Genomic DNA, 26,490 nt, shown 5'->3' with positions numbered 1-26,490 from the left:
CTGGTTCACATTATTTAGTTTAAGGTTGGTCTCAGCTTGAAAGAAAATGAAAGTGAAGTCGCTCAGTCGTGTCTGGACTCCTTGGGACCCCATGGACTGTAGCCTACCAGGCTCCTCTATCCATGGGATTTTCCAGGCAAGAATACTGGAGTGGGTTGCCATTTCCTTCTCCAGGGGATCTTCCCCACCCAGGGATTGAACCTGGGTCTCCCGCATTGTAGGCAGATGCTTTATTGTCTGAGCCACCAGGGAAGTCCCAGCTTACATACCTATAATCAGACTATATATTAGGGGTGACGGGGTGTATGTACATGTATATATACACACATATGCTATATGTTGGTACAGTACACACACACACACACACACACACAAACCTTCATTGAAGGAGTAAACTAGAGAGAACACTGAGCTGAAAGGCATAAGGTCCCAGGGAACACGGTTAATTCCCTTGGCTGTCAGGATCCTGAATGGAGACTGCCAAAGGGTAAAGTGTCGCAAGTTTCACTCTGCTGCGTTGACAAGAGCCACACATACAATGTTTTATAAACTCCAGAGTCTTGGTCTCAGGCTTATTTCTTCCTGGGGAATGTCTCGTTTCTAAGACAACCGCTCTACAGTGAAGAAAAGTGAACTACACTTGACATTCAAGTATCAATACTTTTCCCTTCACCTAAATTCCCGAAAAGAGTGCTCAGGAGACATGACCTAGGAATCAGTCTCCCAACCAGGGAACTTACAGGAGGAATGGATGCTGGGGAAGCTTTTGCGGCCCTCGGACACCAGATCGGGGTCACCGGTGCAGTGCATTTCCGAGTTCATCACTCCATCTGGAAAGCAGCGGTAAAAGAAATCGGGGCGAGGTCTACAAAAGACACCATGGACAGTTTCAATATAAAACGCTGCCGTCACAAACAAACCCCAGCTGACCCCGCCGACCCCTGCTGCTTCCCCAGTTCCTTCTTCTGCCATCAACACCGCAGCCCCCACCGGAAGACACCGTGGGCTTAGGCAAAGCTCAGGCTTCAGGGTCAGAAAGATCTGGGCTGGAACTCCCACTCTGCCACTTACTAGTTTAATGACTTAGGTTGTCACATAGCCACCCTCAGTCTCCACATCTGTAAAAGCACCTACCCAAAAGTGAGGTACTGAGGGTCACGTGAGATGACTTCCGGGAGCCACCTGAGCATAGCGCTAGTGAAATAAAGATGGAGCGATAGCTCCATCGATGGCTCCAGTACTCGGAGGCTGCTACCAGGATCCAAGCCTCCAGGCTCCTCATGGCCCTGGATCTTGAATCTGACGGCCAACTGCCTACACTTCGTTACAGAGCAGGTTTCACTGAGAAGACCTGAAAACCCAGTTCCGAGCTTTGGCACAGTCACCAGGCCAGCTCTTGGTCCAGGTTGTGGGGGAAGGAAGTAGGGGACAAGCTGGCCCCGAGGCCGAGTCACCTGCCACAGTCACGGCTAACATGTACTGAGTACTTACTGCATACCAGACCCAGCATTAAGCACCACCCATGGGTCACATCGTACAATTCTTAAGACAACCCTGGGGCAGGTCCTGGAACTTCCTTTATTTCACATGTGTGAAAATGAAGGCTTAGAAAGATCACACTCTTGCCTAAGGTCACACACAGCCAGTAAGTGGCAAAGACAAGCTCTGAACCCCGGCAATTGGATTCCTGCACCTACACACCACACCCCACATGTGTCCACTTCACTCAAGTGTGGATTCTCACTGTGATGAGTGATGGTGGATTCTTCACATGAATTCAACTAACTCTGCCAGATGCCTGCCATGCACAAGGCTTTCCTAACACTGTAAACACAGTCCCCCTTTTCTGCACATACTGGGTTATAGTTCATATGGTTCTCACTGTGAACTATAAGGGCTCATTGGTCCTCCAGCTCTGGGATCTGAGCCCAATAACAATCTATCAGTATCCATAACATATCAATTATCAATAATCTATCAGAACTGTTGGTGTGCTGTCTCTCCCCTACGTCTGTCTCTAAGTGTGGCTATTCACCTACTGAACTAGAGCCTCAGAGACGACCTGGGAGTCGGCATTTCATTGGGCCCTCAGCAACTCTAAGCACAGAAAGTCGGAAGGACAATGCAGCCCAAGGTCACTTGCTGACCAATCTACATCCATCTTCTGCCCCCTCGTTGCCTGACCAGGACTGCACACCAAGTACCTGATTGCTAAATACCGAGGTTCCGAGAGGGAAACCAACCTGTCCAAGGCCAACAGCTAGTAAGGGCCTAAGTCAGGTCTCGAACTCAGATCTTTTGACTGTTTTTCTCTACAGAGACCAGCTCGTTTCCAGAGCATTTGGGGGAGAAGGCAAGATAAACAGGAAATAGAAATCATCTCCCGGGAGGGTAAGAGAAATGTGTTAAGAGTCACAGCTCAAACACTAATCCATATCGTTTATCCCAGAGAGGATGAAAAATAAGCAAGATTATCTATTTCTCGGATGCCAAAACTGACAAGTGAGAGGGTGTCTGGTGAGGCCCTGGAATACCAGTGGGCTGGAAATGGAAACGGCTTTCTCGACTTTGGTCCCCAAGAAAGTATAGTCATTAGATACTTCTTTACTATTGATGTCCTGCTTACTGAAATAGTGAGTTCATCATTCAAAGGAGAGGCGAGATCTGAGTTGAGGACAGAAACCCCAGAAGGACAACAATTTAAGGGAAAACCAGATGAGCTCCAATCCGTCCCATCCAGTTTCCTGCAGCCAAGGTTTCTACACTGCTGACCTTGAGACTCTAAGTCACTACTTGTTTCTTTTTGGAACTTACCTTCCCACTATCAATTTAATAGTGTTTGTGCAGACTCCATTCAAAGCAAGAGCCAAGGACACAGCTACAAAACAAAACCGACAAACAGAAAAATAACCAGCTGGCTCTCAAATCAAAATTATCATCATTACCATTATCATCATCATTACTTTTCCATCATGCTATTTAATTTATGACCATGGAAATATGAACCTATGCTTTTTAAAAAGGAGGGAAGTTTGAGTGGCTAGAGTAAAACATAATTAGAACCGGACTTTGGAGACTGAAAGTTCATAAAATTCCAAGCCCCTGTGACATGAAATTTATCTCTCCTCCTAGACTGAAATTTTCAGTATCACAGAGAAGCCCATGTATCATGTTCTGACCTGATAGAACAGATTTACTACTACAGCATGTAGAATTTCTTTTACTGGTAGCAAGAAACATAACATTTTATTTCCTTCTGGCAACTTTCTCAGACATAATTCTAATCAGAGGAGCTGCAGGAATCCCTCTGAATACAGGCATGCCCACTCAGGCATCACTTCCTTGTTGACCTGTCCCCTACTGATGGCTGTCCACTTGTTATCAAACAAATCACTATTTCTAAGAAGGTGAAGTGTCTCAATGCCTCATTACTGGTGTTTGAAAATGTTAGCCCAGGTGGTTCTTTCTGCCACCTAAACCAGTAGGTACTTCTGGATGACATTCTTCAAAAATAGACAGCCTGGGGAATTTCTCTAAGCATCTTGGAAGGACTTTGCTGGATGAAGCACAGATTGTCCAAAGGATACAGGTGAAATGAGTCATGGAGTTTTCCCTGCAAGGCCCCTGCATCTCTCTCTTGTGTTTATCAAGACTACACAAAAGGCAAGTCAATGCGATGGAAGGTCAAATGCTTTGCATAAGCAATAAAAACCTATCGATGTCCTGTTCCATTGCTTTGTTGAATAATAAAGCATGTGAGTTACCATTTCCCTTTGGCAAGTATTAACTGTTCAATACTAGCTGAGATTTATGTAAGGAAACAGCGGTAGAGGGCCACTTTCGGGAAGGAGCTGCTTGGAGCAGTTCATGATCATGGGGAGACAAATGTATTATTCTACAAACAGAAAGGACTGTGAACAGGCAACACAGTCACCAAGGGCACAGGCCACTGAGACAGAGACAAAAAACCTACCTGCTTATATCAAGTCATGGGGAAGCAGAGAGAATGGGAGGGACCAGTTCAAATAAGCACCTCTGTCAAAGGGAAACTAGTCCCCAAAGCAGAGGATGGACCACGTACAATAGCTGGAAAGGAGGGATGGGCCCCCCGGGTGCAGAGCGGGCCATGAGTCAGCAGCACCAGACCACCATTAAAACACCCAGCATGCAACGGGGTGTGTAACCTAGAAGCAAGCATGGAGGAACTTGGAGAGATCTGCTGATTATACTCTGCATGCACAGACCCTTCCTTCCTAAAACGCTGGCTTCCCTTCTCTCTCACAAGCTTGGAGCACTGCTGAGAGGTTTTCTTTGCAGAGAGGAGGGAGGATTCCCTGGGCCATCACTACTGCAGGATTCTCCCAAAGCTGTGACAATTAACAGGCTGTGAGATTGCCCTGAGATGACAGGGGTCTTTTCTTGTTAGGGCTGGCCCTGCACAGGCTCACTGCTGCGTTTTCCCAGCAGGGCTGAACTCCTTCTCCTCCTGGTCCTGGCAAGGCCTCTGCACAGAAAAGGTTTTTAGGAACAAGCATCACTAGCTGACCTCCCAGTGCCCTTGAGGAAGTTCAGAGACCACGACATCAATCCAGAACACCATACACATCCGCAACCTCTGCCCCAGCTGGGTTTACTATAGCACACAGCAATTCTCTGAAAAGCTTCAAGTGGCTGAGCTAGAAAAGGTGTGGTTGTGATGGAAACACCAACAGCTGGCAGCTTCCCTCTCTGATCCAAAAGCCTGAAGGAGACAGAAGAGAGCGAGGATCTGGGTGGAAAGCGTCACAGCCTTCCGGAAGTAAAGTTAACCAATTACTATGTTCATCTGCACAGCACAACCTCCAGGGGACCCAGTCAGGGGACCTCTCACTGACACCACAGGGAAGGCTGGCTGAGCAGGAAACGAACGACCCCAACCACGGGGGGCTGGCTTGTTGATTAACAAGAACCCAAGGCATCTGGTTCATAAGGGCTGCATCGACAGCATCCCACAGCACTGCAGGGTTGAGAGGAGAGTCAGAAAGACAAGCCAGACTGTGTTCTGATAAAGAAATGCAAAGCAGTGTGTCATGTGAGTTGGCCTGCAAGTGGCCTGTATTGAGGGCACTCCTGCCTACAACCACCCCTAGAGGATTAGAGGGCTTTTGCTGCTGTCACTTTTGTTGTTGGGAATTTAACATTGCAGTCCTTCCAAAACAGGGTTTGCTATTAACACCAACTTGGCCGTTCTACAGCCAAATCCCTGGGTGCGGCGAGCCTTACTTGCACACGAACAGATGCACAAAGCGGGCTGCTGCGGACATGCAGCTAAGGGGCGTTCTTAGGGTCCAGGTCTGCTGAAGACGCCTGGGTAAAGAAGGGACCTCAGACCAAACCACCCTCACTGAGAAAGTCCTGAATTCCAGATAATGGAGGAAATGCTACACCTAGTTTTCTGTCCCTGGTTTTGAAAGATCACTCCCTCCAGCCCCTTCCAAGGCTTCCTAAAAGTGGCAACTTTTATTTTTTAATTGTGTACAAAGGGAGGTTCTTCATCATTTTTACAAGGCAGCCTCTCATTTATTTAGGTAAACAGAACATCCAATTAACTCCACCTTCTCTGTTCACATATAGAAGGCCAGGTATGGTGTAGTTTTGAAGTGTCATCCTAAGGGAGAGTCAGCTGAGAATGAAAAGCTCTAGAGAAAGTAACTGTAAGCTCCTCAAGGCCATCACAATCTCCCAGCTCCAAAAGCAGCCAGTAAATTATAAGTGTAACCATGAAAGACAGTTCCTACCCACAGCCATATGTCTCAGGACTCAGTGTCAGGGGAGCAGCTAGAATAACAAGTGAGGCAAAAAGATTTCCAGGTCATCTGAGAGGGGCTCCCAGTGGGACATTTGGGAACCACAGTGATATCTGTCCAAATGCTGACACAGCTGCTTGAGCCTCGAGAGGGAGGGCATCTACACCCTTCCTGGAAAGCCTGACCTTTCCACCACCTCAGCTGAAGAGGCAGAGACCATGTGGTGAGCAGCACCTCAAACCACAGGTGGGCAGCCGGGGGACACACCTGTGTTCAAGCAGAGCACCCACAGGCTGGCCACAGACCTGGGACTTTGCATCCAGGCTTGAGACTTGAGTCAAGTCCAGAGTCTCCACCTGGGGAGTCTGGATCACAAGATGCACTGACACCTGGAGGTGGCGCTGGAGCTGAGCAGTCATGCAGGCATGGGGCAGGGGCACCCGCCACTGCAGGCCCAAGCCTCACGCAGACCAAGATGCAGGCAGCAGAGACAGCGTCTTCACAGGAGACTGAGGCAGGGAATGAAGGAGAGGAAGGACGCATCAAGAGAAGAGGGGCCATAAGGCGACAGGGCGCCCCCACCCTCATGGCCTGGATCCCTATTCCATCCCCACGAGGGTTTCCCCTCTGATTCTTGAAGGTCTATAAGATTGCTTGTTATAGTCCTATAACCAAACCTCTAATTTATTCGATCCAATTTGAGAGGAATTCAGTTCTTTTCAACTACACAGCACCTAACCAAAGCCTGGCTATGTAAGAAATGGTCCTGGTCCTTCCACTGCTCTGCACACCCTAGAACTCACACCCACCCTCCTTCCCTTACAAAGAACAGGGAAGACCGTAGTTTGCTATGTTTTTCATTTCCTCAAAGTCCAGTAATTAACAAACACCATCTTTAGTGACAAATCTCATATTTCTAGATTTACTACCTTAGTGAATGGTGAGCCTACACAACACACTGACAACACAGTGTGTGTGAGGGTTTGGATAACATCAAGGCATCATGTCAGAAAATAAACCCAGTTCAGTTTTCCTGATGACCAAAAAGCTAAAATTCTGGCTTCCGGGGAGTTTATTTTGCTAAACAAGCCAAATAGTTTTACTTTCTCTTCATGCTGTCATTTACTTTGTCTTTTGATTAATATGCAGATCAGAAAAAAAAAAAGGATTTAACCCTGAAAATATCAAACTCCTGTCACATGCAGATATGGCTCAGCTTGGGGACAATTTATAAGCATCGTGTCATACTCAATGGCAAAGATTGCAGCATTCTTTACATAATAACAACTGATTAACTGCCAAAGTGTCCCCACAGTGGCAATGAGTTATGGAGCTTGTTTCCAATTGAGATTAAATTTTACATCTGCTTTTCCACAGTTTTGCTTCTAGTCAATGGTGACTGGTCAAGGAGTCTGTGGTTGATGTCTGAATGAATTGTCCCAAATTGGGGCCTATTAGCCACAAACGTGGGGTTGGACAGTCAGTGGTGACAAAGTTTCAGATTCACTCTGCCTTACGGCCAAGAGCTGTCCTTCCTTAGGAAGCACAGAGCTCTGGTGAGAAGCCTGAAACACATTTTCAGCACAAGGGACAGCGGCGATGGGCTGGCCAGCAGACCAGCACTGGCTCGTTAAAAGGGCCAAACGTTTACCTTGTCTTGTGTCTACCAAGCTTAATTTGACCAAGAGAAAAATCAGTGGAGTGCAACTGAGATTTTCGAAATCTGGTAATCTAATCAAGTTCAGCCCCGTCCCCTAAAGCAGGAACTGGGAATACTCTACCTAGGAAGGCTTCCTTAATTTCAGTCTTGTCTGTGCGCCGGATAATTTTCACCACACAAATAACAGCCAGAGGTGTGAGGAAAGAAATTGCCTGGAAGAAACAACAAATAATCCCTTATGAAGGCAGTAGTTTTCTATCAGAGAACCAATTGATAATTAGTCCCAGTTAGCTTCCCAGGGACGGCGGAGCCTGGTGGGCTGCCATCTATGGGGTCGCACAGAGTCGGACACGACTGAAGCGACTTAGCAGCAGCAGCAGCAGCAGCAGCTTCCTTTGGACTCACTAGTTGAATGATCTCACTGAACTCCTGACCTCATACTAAGAAGGATTTATATGTATACTGAGAGATTCCACAGACTTGACAAACTGGAGGTCTGATTACGGATTATAATTGATTTTTAATTGCTGCGAGTCACGTTTAAAGTGGTGGCTTTTTAAACAGAAAAGAAGAGCCTATAATTACAGTGACATCTTTGCCAGTAACCCTCCTCCCATCCTCCCCTGTGGAGGGATGGAAGAACCCTTGGCCTCCCATCCCCAGCACTCTGGCAACATGGGAACACGTGGCATGTGCTGGGAGTCTATTGAGTCATTCCCCTTTGGTATTCTTTGGTTGACTATTCCTTTCTGCCGCAAAGCAGAGGTTAGTCCCTTCACATGAAGTCTCTCCCCTTCTCTTCTCCATCCCCTTTCCTCCCCTAGACCAAAGCAGGAGTACAGTATGCACTTAACAAATCAAGCTGGTGGGATTCAGAAGCAAACAACTCTATCACTGAACCTTCTACGAGGCAGGAGCCATGTTTGGGTACCATCCAGTCCTGGGGTCTCTCAAATCCTCATGTAGGCTTTGTGACAATCTTTGCCAGGCTTGGGGACTATGTGATGTGCCTGAGGACACAGCTGGGAAGTAGCGAGATGGGCTCCAGAGGCCAGGTTTTCTGCCTCCCATATCTAGTCTTTACTCAGCATTCTATAATTAGTACTTTTTTTCCCCTAACATTCCAATGATCAAAAAAACGGTAGTGGATTGGCCAAAAAGCTCGTTCATTTGGGGGTTTCATTCTGTCTTACCAAAAAAAGCTGAACGAACTTTTTGGCATACAATATTTGTGTTACATTCTTATGATTATAACATCTCAGGATAACAATCAAAAGGGATTAAATATCTCAAAAATCTACAGCTGGGCTCACAGACGATGGTGGGAGGCATAATGATAGTGCTTACAATTTGGGAAGTCTCCACGCTAGTCAATGTTGCTTTCTGGAAAGGGGGCTTTCTAACAGGACTGAGGCATGGCTGGAAGATACTTTCCTTCATTAAAAAAAACACACCAGAATTCCTCCAAATGTACACAGTCTATCAAAATAATTGGAGATGTCCTGCAGACATGCAAGAACCAGACCGCGAGAGCTCAGAACATCTTAGGAACACCTCTTTGGGAGCAATATTCACAGACAGTTCATGAGACAGGAGAAACCCTTCTCCTTACAGGCTGGTTTCTTTGTGACCACAAACGGTAGTAACTAGCTTGATGAGCCTCCTTATTGGCCACGGCCCTGAACAACTTAACATCAATAAGCCTGTCGTCATGGAGGGTATTCAGAAGAGTGGGGCCCAAGTTTCAGGGCAGCTGCACAAAAGGAGACTCAGAGCTGGAGCAGAGGAGCAGAGGACTTACCCAGGGCAGCTGCAAAAGGCAACGGCAAGAGCTCCAGCAAGTCTGTGAGTCTACACCAGTGCTTGGGGGTCTCTTCACCTGCAGCATTTGTTACAAGGCTGCGTCCCTCAGACCCTCTTATAGGACAGGTCTGGAATCTACATTGTGTAACAAGCATCTCAAATGACTCTGGTGACTGAGAAACACTGCATCGGCTCTGATTCACACATTCAGTGTTTAGAGAGCGCTGGCTGAAGCCCAGCTTACCTAAGTCCAAAGTTAAGCTTAAGGTCAAAGAAGCCCTGGGCTTTTGGTTTCCTCTCACTTTGGGCACTACAGACCAGCCACTGCCCTCAAAGAGGAAAGAGCAGCTCACTGAACAGTGAACAGTATTGCAGCAACCCCACCAACAGTCAAACCATAAATACAAGAACAACCGTGAACTGAAGACATGCTGTGTGCTGGGCTTAGCCGCTCAGTCACGTCTGACCCTTTGTGACCCCACGGACTGTAGCCCTCCAAGCTCCTCTCTCCATTCTGGTGGAAGTAATGATAGCTCTCCTCTTTTTGGGCCCTAAAATCACTGTGGATGGTGACTGCGGTCATGAAATCAGAAGAAGTTTGCTTCTTGGCAGGAAAGCTGTGACAAACTTAGACAGTGTGTTGAAAAGCAGAGACATTACTCAGCCGACAAAGGTTCACATAGTCAAGGCTGTGGTCTTCCCAGTGGTCATGTACAGTTGTGAGAGTTGGACCGTAAAGAAGGTAGAATGCCAAAGAATTAATGTTTTTCGAACGGTGGTGCTGGAGAAGACTTCTGAGAGTCCCTTGGACAGCAAGGAGATCAAACCAGTCAATCTTAAGGGAAATCAACCCTGAATACTTGCTGGAAGGACTGATGCTGAAGCTGAAACTCCAGTATTTTGGTCACCTGATGTGAACAGCTGACTCACTGAAAAAGACCCTAATGCTGGGGAAGATTGAGAGCAGGACAAGAGGGTGTCAGAGGATGAGATGGCTGCATAGCATCACCGAAACAATGGACATGAACTTGGAAAACTCTGGGAGATGTGAGGGACAGGGAGGCCTAGCGTGCTGCAGTCCATGTGATCGCAAAGAGTTGGACATGACTTGGCAATTGAACAACAACAACATATATATAAACATACACACACATGTATATATGTATGCTATCAGTGGCTTATCTGGTGGCTCAGATGGTAAAGAATCTGCCTGCAATGCAGGAGATCTGGGTTCAATCCCTGGGTCGGGAAGATTCCCTGGAGAAAGTAATGGCTACCCATTCCAGTATTTTTGCCTGGAGAATTCCATGGACAGATTAGCCTGGTGGGTATGAGTCCCTGGGGTCTCAAAGAGTCAGATAAGACTGAGCAACTAAGTATCTTAGCACATACATGCTATTAACATAAAAGGAAAGGAAAGTGAAGTCGTTCAGTCATGTCTGACTCTTTGTGACCCCATGAACTGTAGCCTACCAAGCTCCTCCATCCATGGGATTTTCCAGGCAAGGGTACAGAAGTGGGTAGCCACTTATTTCTCCAGGGGATCTTCCTGACCCAGGGATTGAACCCGGGTCTCCCACATTGCAGGCAGACACTTTACCATCTGAGCCACCAGAGAAGCCCGCTATTAAGACAGATTTGGAACCCCAGAGAAAATATGATTTGGGGAGGCTTCCTCTCCAAGGTTCCAGAGGCTGCCTCCTGGGGATGACCTTGAGCTGGAGTGTTCTGACCAAACAGGAGATGGGGCGCCATGCGGGAGCCCTGTGGCTTCAACCAGGAGTGGGAGCTGGAGAATGCAAGGGCCATACCTTGTGCATCCACCAATGAAAGCAACACAAGGCAGGCCGTCCATCCCCAATCCAGACAATGGGTGACCCCTGGATGCTGATATAAGGCACTGTGTTGCCAGGATGCTTCTGAGAATCCACCAGGCATGACACCAGACACAAAGCTTGTCTCCAGGGAAGGGCATGAGTGGCCAAGAACTTTTAGCCACCAAGCGGATTGAAGCCGGGGCACCTGTTGTTAGGATGTTTTAGCCACAGAAGAGCTTGTCACTGGGGGTTAGTCACATCACACAAAACAATGGGCCCAAAGTGACTGAATTTTCAGCATCCAACAGGAAGGCATGTATGCTGCATGGTGCTTCTAACAACTCAAGACACAAGGCCACCTGGGAAAGGCCCTGTGGTGGGCAAACAGTCACAGCCTGTCACTGAGCTGGGAGCGCAGACTTGTCAAAAGTGTCTAAAAACTCAACTACCACGAGCCAGCTTGATCTCTTTTCCTTCCCTCCTCCCCGCAAACTGATTTTATTTTTGTCTTCCTTAGAAGCATCCTATTACAGAATAGAAGCTCCTGTTATTAAGTCACCACAGTACCAGTAATACGCTACGGAAGTGAATCTTCTGGACACGTCATGGCCAGAGGAAAAAAGACTGGTCTTGGGCAAAGGATAGATCTTGGGCAGATTTTTTAAGTTAAGAATTTGGGAAACACCTCCTCTTCCCTCAGTTCCCTGAGTCTTGCCTGTCCTTCGAGGGTTTTTCTGTGATGCTGAATGGTCTGACTTGTGTTCATGTCTCTGCTCCCACTAGACTAGAAACCATACCTAGTCAGCTCTGCACCTCCACTACCCACCACCGTGCTTGGCTCTAGGAAAGTGCTTCATAACTTTCTGTTGAATTAAGTAATAATTAAGTAACTTGAAGTTGTCCACACTCTGCCTGTATCCCTGCCTCCCGCTGCCCCCTTCACCATGCAGTACTCCAGGCAAACTCCCATTCACGGGGCCCCACAGCCTGGCTCCCTGTGTCTGCTCCTTGACACCTGCTCTTTTGTGTGTGACAGGCTGCGCTCACCACCTGTCCACCTCCCTTCAACCTCCAAGAAGGCAGCACGGCTGAATGGCTCCAAGAGTGTCTGCACTCTGATCGGCGGCGTTCAGATCCTGGTCCAGCCACTGATGATTGTAAACCTGGGATAAGCTGCTTAATCTCATGACAGTTTCATTTTCTCCATTGAAATGATGGGATCACTAAAGTGCCAACCTCAAAGGATTCTGAGAGAGTTCACTGAGATGCTATTTGTAAAGTGATGAGCACAGTTACTATATTCAAGAGATGCTAGCTGCTGTTGTGACTACCATGGTGATGAGAAGGAGGAGGACAATGATGAGGATGGGGATGAATGTCCCTAAAAGTCCGCCTGAACCTCTCCTCCACTCTTTCTCAGATTCCACTTTGCTTCAGGGTACCATCGTCCTCACGAGCCTGCAGGGGTCAAGTCTGATTTGACTTCACATCACCTGCAATTCCTACGGCTTCCCTCACTCTGAAAGTGTTCTCTGGACAAAGACACTACAGGCAACAACAGAGAGGATACTGAAAAGCAATAACGAATACCAACTGAGTAGTCTTCCTACACCAAAAGGCAGGCTTTCAAAGATGCGCTGATACACTCCACATGTTCAGAAAGGAAGCATGGCCTCATCTGAATAAGGAAGCAGCTGATTGCCTGGGAATATCCAGCAAATGTTAAAGTCAAGACCCAGTATGTGAGAAGAGAGTTCTCAGCCTTCCTCTCTGGTCCACAGGAGCCCAGGGGCATCAAGGGAAACAAGCTCGTGGAATCCCACGGTCCAACCACACCCAAGTTTCATGTTGACAGATACACTCACCTTAGCTGATGGTGCCAAAGACAGAGAAAATGCCCGGCAGTGGCTTCCAGGTGATGTCATTACCACTTATTCCTCACTTAATTCCCGAACCTTCTGATGATATTTTTGTAACCTTCGACCAAGTAGCTCTTTTAAAACAGACATGCACACAAGTAAGCATAACTCCAGAAACACTGATTTCACAAAGAAACCTGGATTCACAACAGCTGCCTTTAAAAAACACTTTGGTTATTAGAAAGTTTGCCTTTAGAGTAAAACATTCTAAACAAAAGTAGAGGAGACCCCAGGATCATTTATGTGTTAAGTAATGAAACTGGAGCTTTCTAAGGAAGCCAAGTGATTTTTTAAAAAAACATTGAAAATATGTTCTCTTATATATTCTTTTAGAAACACCATAAGGTTTGTAGAGATCAAAAGCAGACAAATGATATCTTATATTAAACTCTCAATAAAACCCAGGAGAACAAATCTAATTTATGTGGTGACAAAGCATTTCTCATCTTGCGTTGCACATACTCTAAATGTCTCTACTGCTTTCCTTGTGTTATTATGGAGTCGCACTAAATCTTGCGACCGAATGAATGAAATTCATCAACAACTATTAACAAAACAAAAGGTTGAACTTATTTCATTAGGAGATTAGAGGGTATGCATCAGTGTTTGTGGCTGAATGCCCTTCTATTCTCTGAGAATCACAGCACTGAATAACTCCTTTACTGCCTCCTTTCCTCCACGGCCAACATGCAAATGTGCTCCATCCCATTTGTGTCTGCAGCCAGGATATTTGTGGCATTTGTATCTAGACTTCAAAACAATCCATTGTTCATAAATCTAGGACACAGCCACAGATTCATCACAACATCCCATGTGAACAGGCATCTCCAAATTGGGTTTTACAGCACACAAAATGTGAAATCTTTGAAAATGGGGATAAGTGATAAACAGAAGCTCCTCCTACTAAGACCATGGAGTAAGCTAGTGAGGCACATGCTAGTTACTTTATTTCTAGGGTTTATGGAAGATGTGAGTTGGAACAGAAATGGGAAAAAAGTCTGATTTTCATACACAGATGTAAGGCAATGCCCAACTCACAAGAACCCTACATTATTCCTTTTCCCTGATATTCACAAAAATCTGGTTTATTTTCCAGCAGGAAGGTAATTATGAAAAAGCAATAAAAATAAGACTGTGATGTTCATATAGTGTTCTGGACATTTGGAGATGTCTGCAGACACAAAGATCTTTCCAATCATCTTTGAAACAATCATTGGTGATCTTTCCAATCACGGATGAACAAGATTTCCTCCCCAAATCAGAGGGATTTCTTTCACAGTGCAAAAAACATCCCTCGTGTGCTCTATAAAACTCTGGAACACACACTTGAGTTCCCAGACAGGACACATGATGGCTGGTCAATAGGCAAAAGGTTCAAGCTACAGCATTGCCCATCCAAAAGCTACATTCTTGTTCTGTAACAAGACCGAGCTTCAATGTTTCCTCTGCCACAGAAAGGCCTTAAAGCATTTCTCCAGGAGCTGGTGAGCCTTAGCAAGGAGTCCTGAACACTCAGTTCCAGACTGCAGGGCAACCTCCTGGCTGAGAGCAGGGCTCAGAGCTGGCTGCTTGGGTGCGAATCTGGGCTCTCCCACTCTCTAGCTTGTGTGGCCTTGGGCAAGCTCTCTCATCTCTTTGGGATGCAGGTCTGCATCTGCAAAATTCAGACAATAATGACATCTTCCTCATGGGGAAACAGTTAGTTCAGTTCAGTTGCTCAATCGTGTCCGACTCTTTGCAACCGCATGGACTGCAGCACTCCAGGCCTCCCTGTCCGTCACCAACTTCAGGAGTTTACTCAAACTCTTGTCCATTGAGTCAGTGATGCCATCCAACCATCTCATTCTCTGTTGTCCCCTTTTCCTCCCACCCTCAATCAAGGTAGGTCTAAATGAGAAAATCCTTCCTAAGCTTTCAGCAAGCGACCAGCACATAGTAGTGTTAGCCACTCAGTCATGTCCCACTCTTCACGATGCCATGAGCTATAGCCCACCAGGCTCCTCTGTCCATAGGATTCTGCAGGCCAGAGTACTGGAGTTGCCATTCCCTTTTCCAGGGGATCTTCTCGACCCAAGGAACAAACCTGGGGCCCCTGCTTTGCAGGTGGATTCTTTACCACCCGATCCACCAGGAAAACCCATAGTAGGGAAAGTGTAAAAGGCTGTAATCAACATGGAGTAGAATGAAGAGGTAAAATTAGTCCCAATATAGCCACCAATTATTTGGGTGTTAGCCCATCTATCCTAGAATCAGAGACGCTATCCAGAGTTGAGTCACACACAGTGGTCTCATCGTTGGTTAACTGACCAGCCAAACCCAGAAAAGCGGTTAACAGAGCAGTCAACGGTATCTGAGGATGGCTAAATTGAGATCTGCTTTAAAAGACAATGGAACAGGCAACTTTGTTCACTAGTTGCTCATCTTATTCTACTCGAAGTATTTGGAAACAGTTCGGGTTTAGCTCAAGTAAGCAGGGCCCTTCTTTTCCAAAGCCTCGGGCAATTGCTTCTCACATGACCAAGCGGTGAACCCTCCTGATCTGGAATTGAATTTTAATTTGTTGGGCCGTTCACCTCTGTTCTTCAGGCTGCTTGCCGTCATCAGCAGGGGATGGAAAAACAGAAGTGAAAACCCATGTGGCTCACACTCGGGGGAGGGGTCCCATCAACCATGAAATCAAGGGTACTTACAAACATGAGGCGGGTGGGGATGTTGTCTGACTGCACCAGGGGATTCTTATAGAGCCAGATCTCTTCTGGCTGGATGACTCTCTGGAAGGGATCCAAAAACTCTGTAAAACTGAAACAAAACAAAGAAAGAGGCGTGAGGGCTGAGCATTGGGGAGGAAGCAGCTTACGCAAGAGCTCAGAGTGGACAGACTGGTCCCTGGGGAGGGAAGGACAAGCTTCCCAGCTGATGGTTCGCAGGCAGCTCCAGCAGGGGAAAGATGGAAGAATCACCAGGACTGCAGGGCCTTTTGTCACCACCAGCCTGCTATGACCAATGGCGGGCATAAGAGAAGAGCTGAGAGGTGGACACACAAACAAAGACTTGGAACTCGGGCATCCAAAGGGAACTGGGAGTTCAAGTCCAGAATGGTGGCTCAGACTGGGGCAAGGCCAGGCCAGCAGCCATCTCTGGGGACAAAATGGACTTGAGTTGGAGCAAAGGGGACGGAGCAGCGGGCAGGACTAGAGAAAAGCACCCGCGGTGTTCCTCCTCCAGGTTACTCCAGATGGCGCCCCTCCACCATCACCACCACTAGGCGGCAGAGCGAGAGAAAGAAGCTTCCAGAAAGGAGAAGGCTGGGACAGGAGAGACAGCAGAGGAAAGAAGGAAGGAAGTGGGAGGGGGATGGGTGACTGCTGTTAAGGAACCGGAAAGCTCTAAGCCTCCACCTCCCGACCCCTCTCTCACCCTGGGAACCTGCAACACCCAGGTGGATGAAAAGAATCACCACCAAGAGAAAACCTGCAGGGAAGAACAACAGGTTAGCCAGCTTTCAGCCCCTGGGCCCCCTCCCAGCTCTCCAGCCCAGTTCTCCAACTGGTGAATCCAGTTCAGAGTGGCTTCAGACGTGTCTGGGTGAGTCAGGGCTTGTGTGCCAGACTGAGGAATCTGGCTTTTGAACCAAGGAGGAATTTGGCAGAAAAGCATGGAATGAAATGAACAGTGGTGAAGATGGAGCATTGGAGCAGAACAGAGGAGGGAGGCAGAGACAGTGAGGAGGTGAGGGCAGCTGTGCCAACAAGAGATGCCTGCAGAGAGAAGCAAAAGGCAGGGCAGAAAGTGGAAGAACACGCACAGGCGGGGGCAAGGGTGAGTCCAAGGGCTCTGGCTTGGGTTTTCAGGAAATGGGGTACCTTTGCCAAGATGAGGAGGAGGGAAGCTGGGGGATGGGAGTTGGAGGTCAACAGTCGTCTCATCTAGGAGACCAGCCAGGCGACTAACAGTCCCAGTTTGCCCAGGACTCTCATGGGCTTCCCTCATAGCTCAGTTGGTAAAGAATCCACCTGCAATGCAGGAGACCCCAGTTCGATTCCTTGAGAGGGAAGATCCCCTGGAGAAGAGAAAGACTACCCACTCCAGTATTCTGGCCTAGAGAATTCCTTGGACTGTATAGTCCATGGGGTCGCAAAGAGTCAGACATGACATAGCGACTTTCACTTTCACTGCTGGTTTTAGCACTGTAAGTCCTATATCCCAGGAAAACCCCCAATCTCAGAAAAAACCTAGATGGTGGGTCATCTTAAAGCCATTCCAGCCCTGGGACAGAGTCAGCAGTCTGAGGGTCTTGGTTTCTGCCCTAGATTTGGGGCTTTGCATGATCATTTGTCTGTATGCCCAGCTACACTGGGAGGGCAGGGAGGCTGGAGTCACTCTCCAGGGCTATGTCCTCAGAGTCCAGCAGGGTGGAACTCTCAGTGACTCTCCAGTGCCTGCAGAATCTACTGCTGTCTGTTCCAGACTTTGAACAGCTGCTACTGTTTAAAAAAAAATAGCCTCTGTCTCATCGGCCTCACACTGAATTCTATCATGTCTATATCTAAATGAGACCTAAACTTCAATCTGTCTTTTGTGTCTCTATGTACACGTCCCTCCCTCTCTATGTCTCCCTCTGTTCCTTTCCTCCCCTCTCTCTCCCCACAACTGAGGCTTTTCACGTTGTAAAACTCTGTCCTTCTGTCCATGTATTTATGAAATTTCAAGAAGAAAGTGGTGCTGGCCCCTGACTGTTTCACTCAGCACTCAGCCCAGAACATACCTACTATAGGATCTTATTGCAATGCCCTGAGACCCCTGCATTGATGTGTAAAGTAATTTCTGCTCACAGCCCTCCAAGCCTCCTCCAAGACACAAGGGTTCATGCCATCTGGGTGCTGGGAAACCTGCTTTCTGCCCGAGCTCCACCATTAAGCTGCTCTGGCCTCAGAACAACCCACTTTTCACTGGGCCTCAATGTCCTCACCTGCAACCTGGGTGCGTGAGTGTGTGCATGCTAAGTCACTTCAGACATGAGCGACTCTTTGCAATCCCATTGACTGCAGCCCACCAGGATCCTCTGTCCATGGAATTTCCCAGCTAAGAATACTGGAGTGGGTCGCCATTCTCTTCTCCAGGGGATCTTCCCAATCCAGCGACTGAATCCTGTCTCTTACATCTCCTGCATTGACATGTGGGTTCTTTATCACTAGTGCCACTTGGGAAGCCCCCTACAACATGGGAACTTGGGTTAGGTCAGAGGTGACAAATGAAGAAGGGTTAGAACGTTTGGAAACACCCTACCCCAGACCTATAGCCTTGGTATGGACTAGGCCTGGTACGTGAATCTTAAAATATTCCCCAGGTGATTCTGAAGGGCCCAGCACTAAACAAGAAAATTCTTCAAGATTCCCAGCACCCTTGTCCACAAGAAGAGGAGATTTAGAAATTTAGCTCTCTACATTAACAATTCTTCCATCTGCTGAAGGACAGGCACTGGAGTCAGTCTCATCCATGTTCAAATCCCAGCCCCTGCTGTGTGGCTCTTAGTGAGTTCATTAACATCTCTGAGCCTCAGTCCAGCCATCTGTAAAGTGGGCACACCTTACAGAGTGGAAATAAAACTTAAATGAACGAATATAAAGTACCTAACAGAGCACACACAGAAACCAGCATTTCGTCACTCTATCATTTTACTCTAGCCTCCAACTGCAAGTTTTTACTAGATAAATGTTTTCTAGTAAAAAAATGTTTTCTAGACAGTTTTCAGGCTTTTTTGGGGGGGAGGGGCATGGTGGTGAGTGGATTTCATTTTGCAACAACCTACTCACTGCACTTGGGTATTTTAAAAGCATTTTAAATATAACTAAGTAAAAAGAATTGTATTTGCAAGTTATTTTAGAGAGTATGTTGGCATCCCTGGTGGCTCAGATGGTAAGAATCTGCCTGCTATGTGGGAGACCTGGGTTCGATCCCTGGGCCGCGAAGGTCCCACGGAAGAGGGCATGGCAGCCCACTCCAGTTCTTGCCTGGAAAATTTCATGGACAGAGGAGCCTGGTGGGCTACAGTCCACAGGGTAACAGAAGAGTTAGACACGATGGTGTGACTAACACTTCAAGAATATACTTATGAAACCTAAAGCTTCCAGAATACTCCAGTTACTCTGGATGCATAACAAATTACCCCAAAACTTAATGTCTTAAACCACTTGTTTTCTTTTGCTCATGATTTTGTGGATCAGGAAATTGAGACGGGTCCAGCTAGGCAGAGCTCACTTCACGTGGTCACAGCAGTGAGACATCAGCTGGGGCTGCATCACCTGAAGGCTTGACCAGGATGGACATCAGGATGGTCCATTACATGGGTGCTGGCTGTCAACCAGGAGCTCAGCTGGCAACCGCCATCTGGAGCACCTCACATATCTTTCCAGCACGACAGAGTCAGCATAGTCAGAATTTTTCATGGCTGCTGGCTTCCTCTGGAACGCAGGTCTCAGGAGGTCCAGGCAGAAGCTGAATGGCTTTTCTGACCCAGCTTCTGAAGTCCTGTAGCATCATTGAGTGACAGAAGGTCAGCCCTGATTCAAAACAGGGGAACTGACTCCACTTCTTAGCAATGGTGTGGCAGAGTCCCATTATAGAAAAGCGGGTAAGATGAGAGATAGGGCTGCAGCCATCTTTCAAATACAATCTGTCATCGTTATAATGGTCTTGCAGCCCCTACTCTCGGAGACCCTAGAACTCTGATCCCCATTTCCTCTGCACACAGCTGGCCACAGGGCCAAGGAGCAGGCACGCCACTGAGCCCGGTCCTTCCTCATCTCATCTGTCATCCAGGGGATGCTATCCTCATGGCGATCTTTTAAAGCCTCGTGCACCCAGCCTATCACACGACTCCTCGCCCCACCCTGAGCGGCTGCAGCCAGAACGCATCTGTCAAGGAAATCGTATCCTCTGGGAGCAGCACACCAGGAAAGATAGATGTCCCTTCTCCCCGCACACCCGCCACTGGCGTCTGCCTCCGAGAATCCAGACAGCGAGGCAGCTACACAGAGGACGTGAGTTTCAAAATGCAGACGGGAGCAGAGGTGGGCATGCAGTAGAATGGAAAGTTACGGAAGTGTGAAAGGGTGCCCCCAAGAGAGGGCATGCCAGGCCTGGAAACGTCCTTCCAGGAACTCTTTGTAAAACGGGTTGGAAAGCAGGAAATGAAACCTTGCTTCCAGGGGAGGAATTCAGGCATGGGATCCGACCGTCTGCTCAGCAGGGCTCACTATGCACTGAGGACCTCCCCTCGGCCCCCCAGCAGTGTGAATGATCAGGGCTTCCCAAACAAGAATGAGCCCAGAGACCTCTTGGGGACTGCTGATACAGCAGGTCCGGGCTTGGCATCTCCAGCAAGCTCCCTGAGGATGCTGATGCTGCTGGTCTGTGGACCAAACCTAGAGTCACAAGAAGCCACCATATCAGCACCACCTCGGACGGAGATGTTAAAGATACAGGAACTGGACTTCCCTGGTGGCTCGGTGGTAAGGAGTCCACCTGCCAAGCAGGAGGCATGGGTTTGATCCCTGGCCTGGGAATATCCTACATATCATGGAGCAACTAAGCCCATATGCTACAACTACTGAGCCAGCGCTTGACAGCCTGGGGACTGTAACTACTGAAGCCCACACACCCTAGAGCCGTCCTCTGCAAAAAGAGAGGCCACTGGGATGAGAAGCCCACTCACCATGCACCGCAACTGGACAGTAGCCCCTGCTTGTCTCAACTACAGAAAAGCCCGTGTAGCACCTGACACCCAGCACAGCCAAAAAGAAATAAATTATGTTTTTAAAATGCAGAAACCTGGGCCCCAGCCCAGATCTGCTGACTCAGAATCTTCATTTATCACAAGATTGCTGTGAGCGCTATAGTGGTACAGACAGAGTTCTTGGGGAAAGCCCATGCTTCCCAACTTCAGCTATTTAAGAACCAAGGTGGGGGGAGAAGAACCAAGGGGGCCAGTTTTGCTTGATCTGCTCTCCACTTGCACTGTGACTTTTCTTCAGACTTTGTAAACTGCAATGAGTTTATTCTAGAAGAAGCCTGTTGTCACTGCTGAGTTATGTGATTGGCATTCCTTTTATAAGTCATTGGTAAATGTTAAAAGCAGGCTATTAAATTCTACCTTGATGTTTTTGCCTCTGGGCGGAGGCTGGCCTTCTCTGTGAGGTCAAGATCATTCCCTGCAAGATGGGAGGATAGAAGGAGAGGAGGCAGGATGCACAAGCCTTCTTCATGATACAGAGTCAGGTGGATCATGTCCACAGATAGTGGAAATTCGCTTTGTGAAGCCCCTACCATTATCTCCAGCACCACTTGCACCACAGAAGAGGCAGGAAAAAGATAAAAAGCAAAAATGATAACTCAAAAGCACAGCAATTGGAGGCCATTCACTACAGAAGAAATAGCCCCAAGAGTCTTAGGACCTCCTGCCAGCATCAGCATAATGACTTGACTATGCTGATAATCCCAGCATACCCCAGGCCAGTATAATGACCTATACCTTTGCATTTTCAGGAAAACGCTGAAGGAAGAGGAGCAACTCTTTGGCCACTGGGAGGTATGTAAACCCACTTTGCTTACTTTTATTTCCAATAAATATAATGCAGAGAAAAATATCTCAATGCCCAGAAAGGACCTGACAGACCCACCAATGCAGAGTTCCTCATACTCTGAGGCTAAGAATCAAAACTATCCCCCCTGTGAATGGCCTTTCCCCATCACTGCAGAGACTCTTGAAGAAAGAGTCTTGGTGTGACAGTCGGTACCCCAATTCTGTGGCTAAATGCCCCATTTATCCATTTTAAATCCAGACAGGCTTAAGAGTGGAGGGGACTTCTAAGACTTTATCAGACTCAATGACCAAAAGTAAACAGAAAGGAAGAACAAGCCCTATGAGAGAAGGATGAATGTAAATCTAACAAGTCAGAAATATCATGTATTAATCATTTCAAAGAAAAAATGTGAGTTAATGAGATCCCATAGGTGTGAAAGCAATGTTTTCTGCATTGGTACTGATCAACTCTGATTCAGCATCCAGGACCAGTCCAGTCTCAAAATAACTGACTTCTCCCCCCATCAAATGCAGTCACTGAATCTTAACTATTATCAAAAACATCATTGCCCTTAACAGTGATTTGAAACTAAAATAAAATGAGTTTCCCTGGTGGTTCAGACGGTAAAGTGTCTGTCTGCAATGCAGGAGACCAGGGTTCGATCCCTGGGTTGGGAAGTTCCCCTGGTAGGCTACTGTTCATGGGGTTGCAAAGAGTTGGACACGACTGAGCAACTTCACTTTCACTTTCAAGCTATATAGGTCAACATGTTCTGATGTGAAAAGCATGAAATTACTATTATAGGTGGTGGTGGTTGAGTCACTAAGTTGTGTCCAACTCTTGCGACCCATGGACTGTAGCCTGCCAGGCTCCTCTGTCCATAGGATTTTCCAGGCAAGAACACTGGAGTGGGTAGCCATTTCCTTCTCCAGGGGATCTTTCTGACCCAGGGATCGGGCCCAGGTCTCCTGTGCTGCAGGCAGAGTCTTTACCAACTGAGGTACCAGGGAAATAGGACATGAATAATTTTCTCTCCTGAAAATGAAAACTGTCCAAAGTCAGGTAACTTGCTTTGGGATTTTGATCCAAGACAAGCTCCTTCGAACTGGACAATTATCTTAGTCTAACCTTCTCTTAATTTCTCCCTGCAAAGTTTAGACAGTGTTACTCATCTTCTTCTTAGTTCTCTGACGATACAGAAGAGTTTGGAAAACTGACAATAAGAAAATTCAAAGGTGCTCTTCTAACTTTTTAGGGCCAGTGTTAGTCTCTCAGTCGTGGCCTGTTCACTGCAACCCCGTGGACTGTGCCCTGCCAGGCCCTCTGCCCGTGGAACTCTCTAGGCAAGGATACTGGGGAGGGCAGCCGTTCCCTTCTCTACAGGATCTTCCCAACCCAGGGATCAAGCCCGGCTCTCCTGCATTGTAGGCAGATTCTTTACCGCCTGAACCACGAGTCTATGCATAGCATAGATGCTTTAATCCTCCTTAGACCAGATCTTATCTACATATCTCATACACACACACACAACCACAACCACACACACACGCGCACACACACCAAAACAGAACTTAAGGGAGCAGAAGGCAAGCAGAAGCAAGCAAGTTTCTAAGATACAGGAAGGCCTTACCAAAACTAACTGAAATAGAAAAGAGGCAGAAGGAGATTGGATGTTGACACAGAGTGAAGAGCAGGCAGAAAGCTGAAGGAGAGATAAAGCCAAGCAGACAAAAGCATCCTAGGGTTTCCCTTTTCCCCTCAGGTAGGGGACCAGTCACTGCTCCTCACCTAATCACAGACACGTGGCCTGTCAGCCTGCCGTGGTCCCCTGAACCCTCACCCAGGAGAAAAGGACGCAATTCCAGTGTCTCACACTGTTCCATGAGGGTCTCTCCAGGAAAATAAAAACATTTTAATGTTTTTTTAATTTATTTATCTTAATTGGAGGCTAATTACTTTATAATATTGTACTGGTCCATCAGGAGACAAATGGATAAGAAAGCTGTGGTACATATACACAACAGAATATTACTCAGCCATTGAAAAGAATACATTTGAATCAGTTCTAATGAGGTGGATGAAACATTTTTATGTTTTAATAAAAAAATATCAGCAGCAAATAAAAACATCACCTTGCCCATCAGAGGATGCCCAGACCAGGGCCAGCTAGGGTAGCATTTACAGCATGACAGATACATACCACACTCACACACGCTCACAAACACACATACACATGCACAGACACACTCTCTCCTGTTGGCTAGTCCTGTTTTCACAGCTCACCTGGCCTTAAGCAGCCCAGGATACAGTCTGCTTACACAGGGAGGGGCACAGCAGGGGCAGGCAATCAACTTCCGCCTTTGCCTGGTGTTTATTAATTCAACAAAAACTTACTGAGTGTCTGTGATGTACCAGATACTGTCCTATGAACCCTGGTGTATGAAACACATATGATCACATTCTTGCAGAGACTACAGTCAAGGGATGCTAAGCTCCATCTGACTGGGGGATGAGATGTCAAGGCCTCTAGTTACAGGTATTAGAACTCTGACCACAAAGTCTCACCACCCCAGGGTGTGTATCTATTACTGTCCACTTGCTGAATGTGGCAAGAGATTCAGCCCAAAGCTGGGAACCCAGAGAAATGGCCAATCTTGACATCACAGTAGCAGGAATAAGTCCCTGAACAAGGGACTATGATGCTACTGCCCTCTGGGCCTTTTCTGACTCAAAGTTAAGTTCTCAAAACCCCAGGATCTCCCTATAATCTTCTAAGAGATTCCATAGATTTGTCAACGACATTTAACTCATGTTCCTTAATAGGCTTTTTTCAAGATAAGTTAATATTTCTGCCACATACTAGACTCAGAGGTCGACATCCTTTCCCCCAAACATAAATAACACAAGATTATACGGAAATATGAACTTAGACCTTTAAACTTGGTTCAAATCACTGATTTGGCATTTGCCAGCTGGGTGACTTGAGAAAAGTCACTTAACCTCTCTGAGATTTCCAATCGCCTTCCTCGCTTCCCAGGATGGCCAGGGCAGGGCAGTGATAATACTACTGTCATTAGCAAGAAGAAATATTAGAATCTGGCACAGGGCCTGGGGCACCAAAGGGCTCCGTCAAAGCTGATTTGATTGGCTGCTGTTCTTGCAAATGTGGGCAAGAATGATGCTGATGGCTGACATGACCACTGGGTCTAAGAAGTCTTCCCTTCTCCGTTTCTGCCCAACCCGGGACAGTGAGGTTTCATGTTGTAGGAAGGAGGTGGGACAGGACAGATGAATGCCAACAACTACCAACCACATCCTTTAGCCATTCTTTGAGCAAACAATGGCCCAGAAAGTCACTTTTGAACCTTGCAAGATCCGAAGGAGGAAAAAACAAGACACATGATCAAGCTTTCCAGGAAAGAGCAGAAAGCAGAGCATGTTTCTTAACTGCACTATTGACTTTTCCTCTCTAGTGAGCCTCGCTCAGGCAAGAGGGGAAACACTTACAAATGGTGAGCAGAACAGGCAGGCAGCTCCACTGGCAGGGAGGGGGTGTTTCAGATTTTCCATTAGTCCTGGGGACAGGAGTCGAGAGAGCAAATTGATGGATTATCTCTGTGAGGCAGTAAACCAGAGACCTGCCACCAGACAGGCTTTACCCTGGGTGGGGGAGCTTGGCCATCCCCACGACAAGCCTAACAACTCTAATAATAGTAACTAGTTATCACGTTTGGAGCTGTCTTGTGCCAAGTGCTCTATTTGGTGTTTTCCAACATTACTCTGTTTAACCTTCATAACAATCATATGAGGTTGAAATTATTGTTATTCCCATTTTAGAGATGAGAGCACTAAGGTTATAAGACATAGGATGCCTCGCCTAAATCTGCACAGTTCTATCTGTGCAGTCCACTGATGGAAGTCCATTCTTCCATGTCCTTGTTCTGGAATTCTAAGGAGATCCAGGAACATGCACGCATGCACACACACACACACACACACACACACACACACACAAATTCCCACCAATGTAATGGCATCTGCAATTACTTTAATAAGAGATAAAATTTTCCACAATTAGAAATACAGCCTCACTCTTGGGAAACGCAGGATGTCAATCTCAATTCTCACTCAGCGCGAACAACTGAGATCAAATCCTTGTAAGGAGCAATTTGCTGTTTGTTGTGAAAGAGAAAAAGAAAGAATAACACACCAGGAAGGAGGTAAAAAGAGAAATGGAAGAAGATGCTTCCACTTCCCTCCTCGCTGTCCTTCAGAAATGCAGGTTCCCTCGCAGCAGCTGACTTAATCAAAGTTACCTGCCCTTCACCTGGATGGAGGAGAATTGCATCCAGGAGGCCAGCCATGGACCAGGCAAGAAACAGCTCCTGGAGTCACCGCCACCCTCTGGCGATGGTCCCCCTTGCTCCGTAATGAGCTCTCGATAAATGGAGAGCCTGGGGCTTCAGCAAGTGTAACTGCCCACCTGAGGCAGGGCCTGGATTCATGCCCCCCTTTCTCCACTCGAGATCTCATGTCCTTTTCAATCAAGTGGACACAGACCCCAGGGGGCAGCCTGGGTGAGTGTTTCAGTCACCCCTCCAGCTGCGGGACCTTAGTCAAGGCATTTCACCTCCCAGGCTTCAGTTTCCTCATCTATAAAGCGGTGATCGTGGCAGTACCTACCTCAGAGGGCTGGTATGACTGGTGAGGTTGTACCATAAGATGAACTGCTGGGGGTGGCAGTGCCTGCATGGAGAGAGTGTACTGGAGGTGTACGCTGTACTGCAGCAAAAAGCCAAAAACTAAGGTCCAATATCACATCCTCCCTTGACATCTGAAACCACAAAGGCTTCTCATGTCCTAACCACAAGTTCCCCTTCCACTCAGCTCCTTCAACCAAACAACCCCCCTTATCAAGGAGAC

General features: G+C 47.3%; 1 protein-coding gene across 1 annotated transcript in view; it reads right to left on the bottom strand.

Moving 5' to 3' along the window:
* The window catches only part of PLPP4 (phospholipid phosphatase 4), a 132,632-nt gene that overhangs the window by 57,869 nt on the left and 48,273 nt on the right, over positions 1 to 26,490 (bottom strand). Inside the window, exon 2 of the mRNA XM_068961444.1 lies at positions 15,676 to 15,784. Within this exon, the coding sequence (XP_068817545.1) occupies positions 15,676 to 15,784 (109 nt within the window). The remainder of the gene's footprint in view (positions 1 to 15,675; positions 15,785 to 26,490) is intronic.

Source organism: Capricornis sumatraensis, chromosome 23 (genome assembly GCF_032405125.1).
Source record: "Capricornis sumatraensis isolate serow.1 chromosome 23, serow.2, whole genome shotgun sequence".
Lineage (NCBI taxonomy): Eukaryota > Metazoa > Chordata > Mammalia > Artiodactyla > Bovidae > Capricornis > Capricornis sumatraensis.
This window is presented reverse-complemented; position numbering and strand designations above follow the sequence as displayed.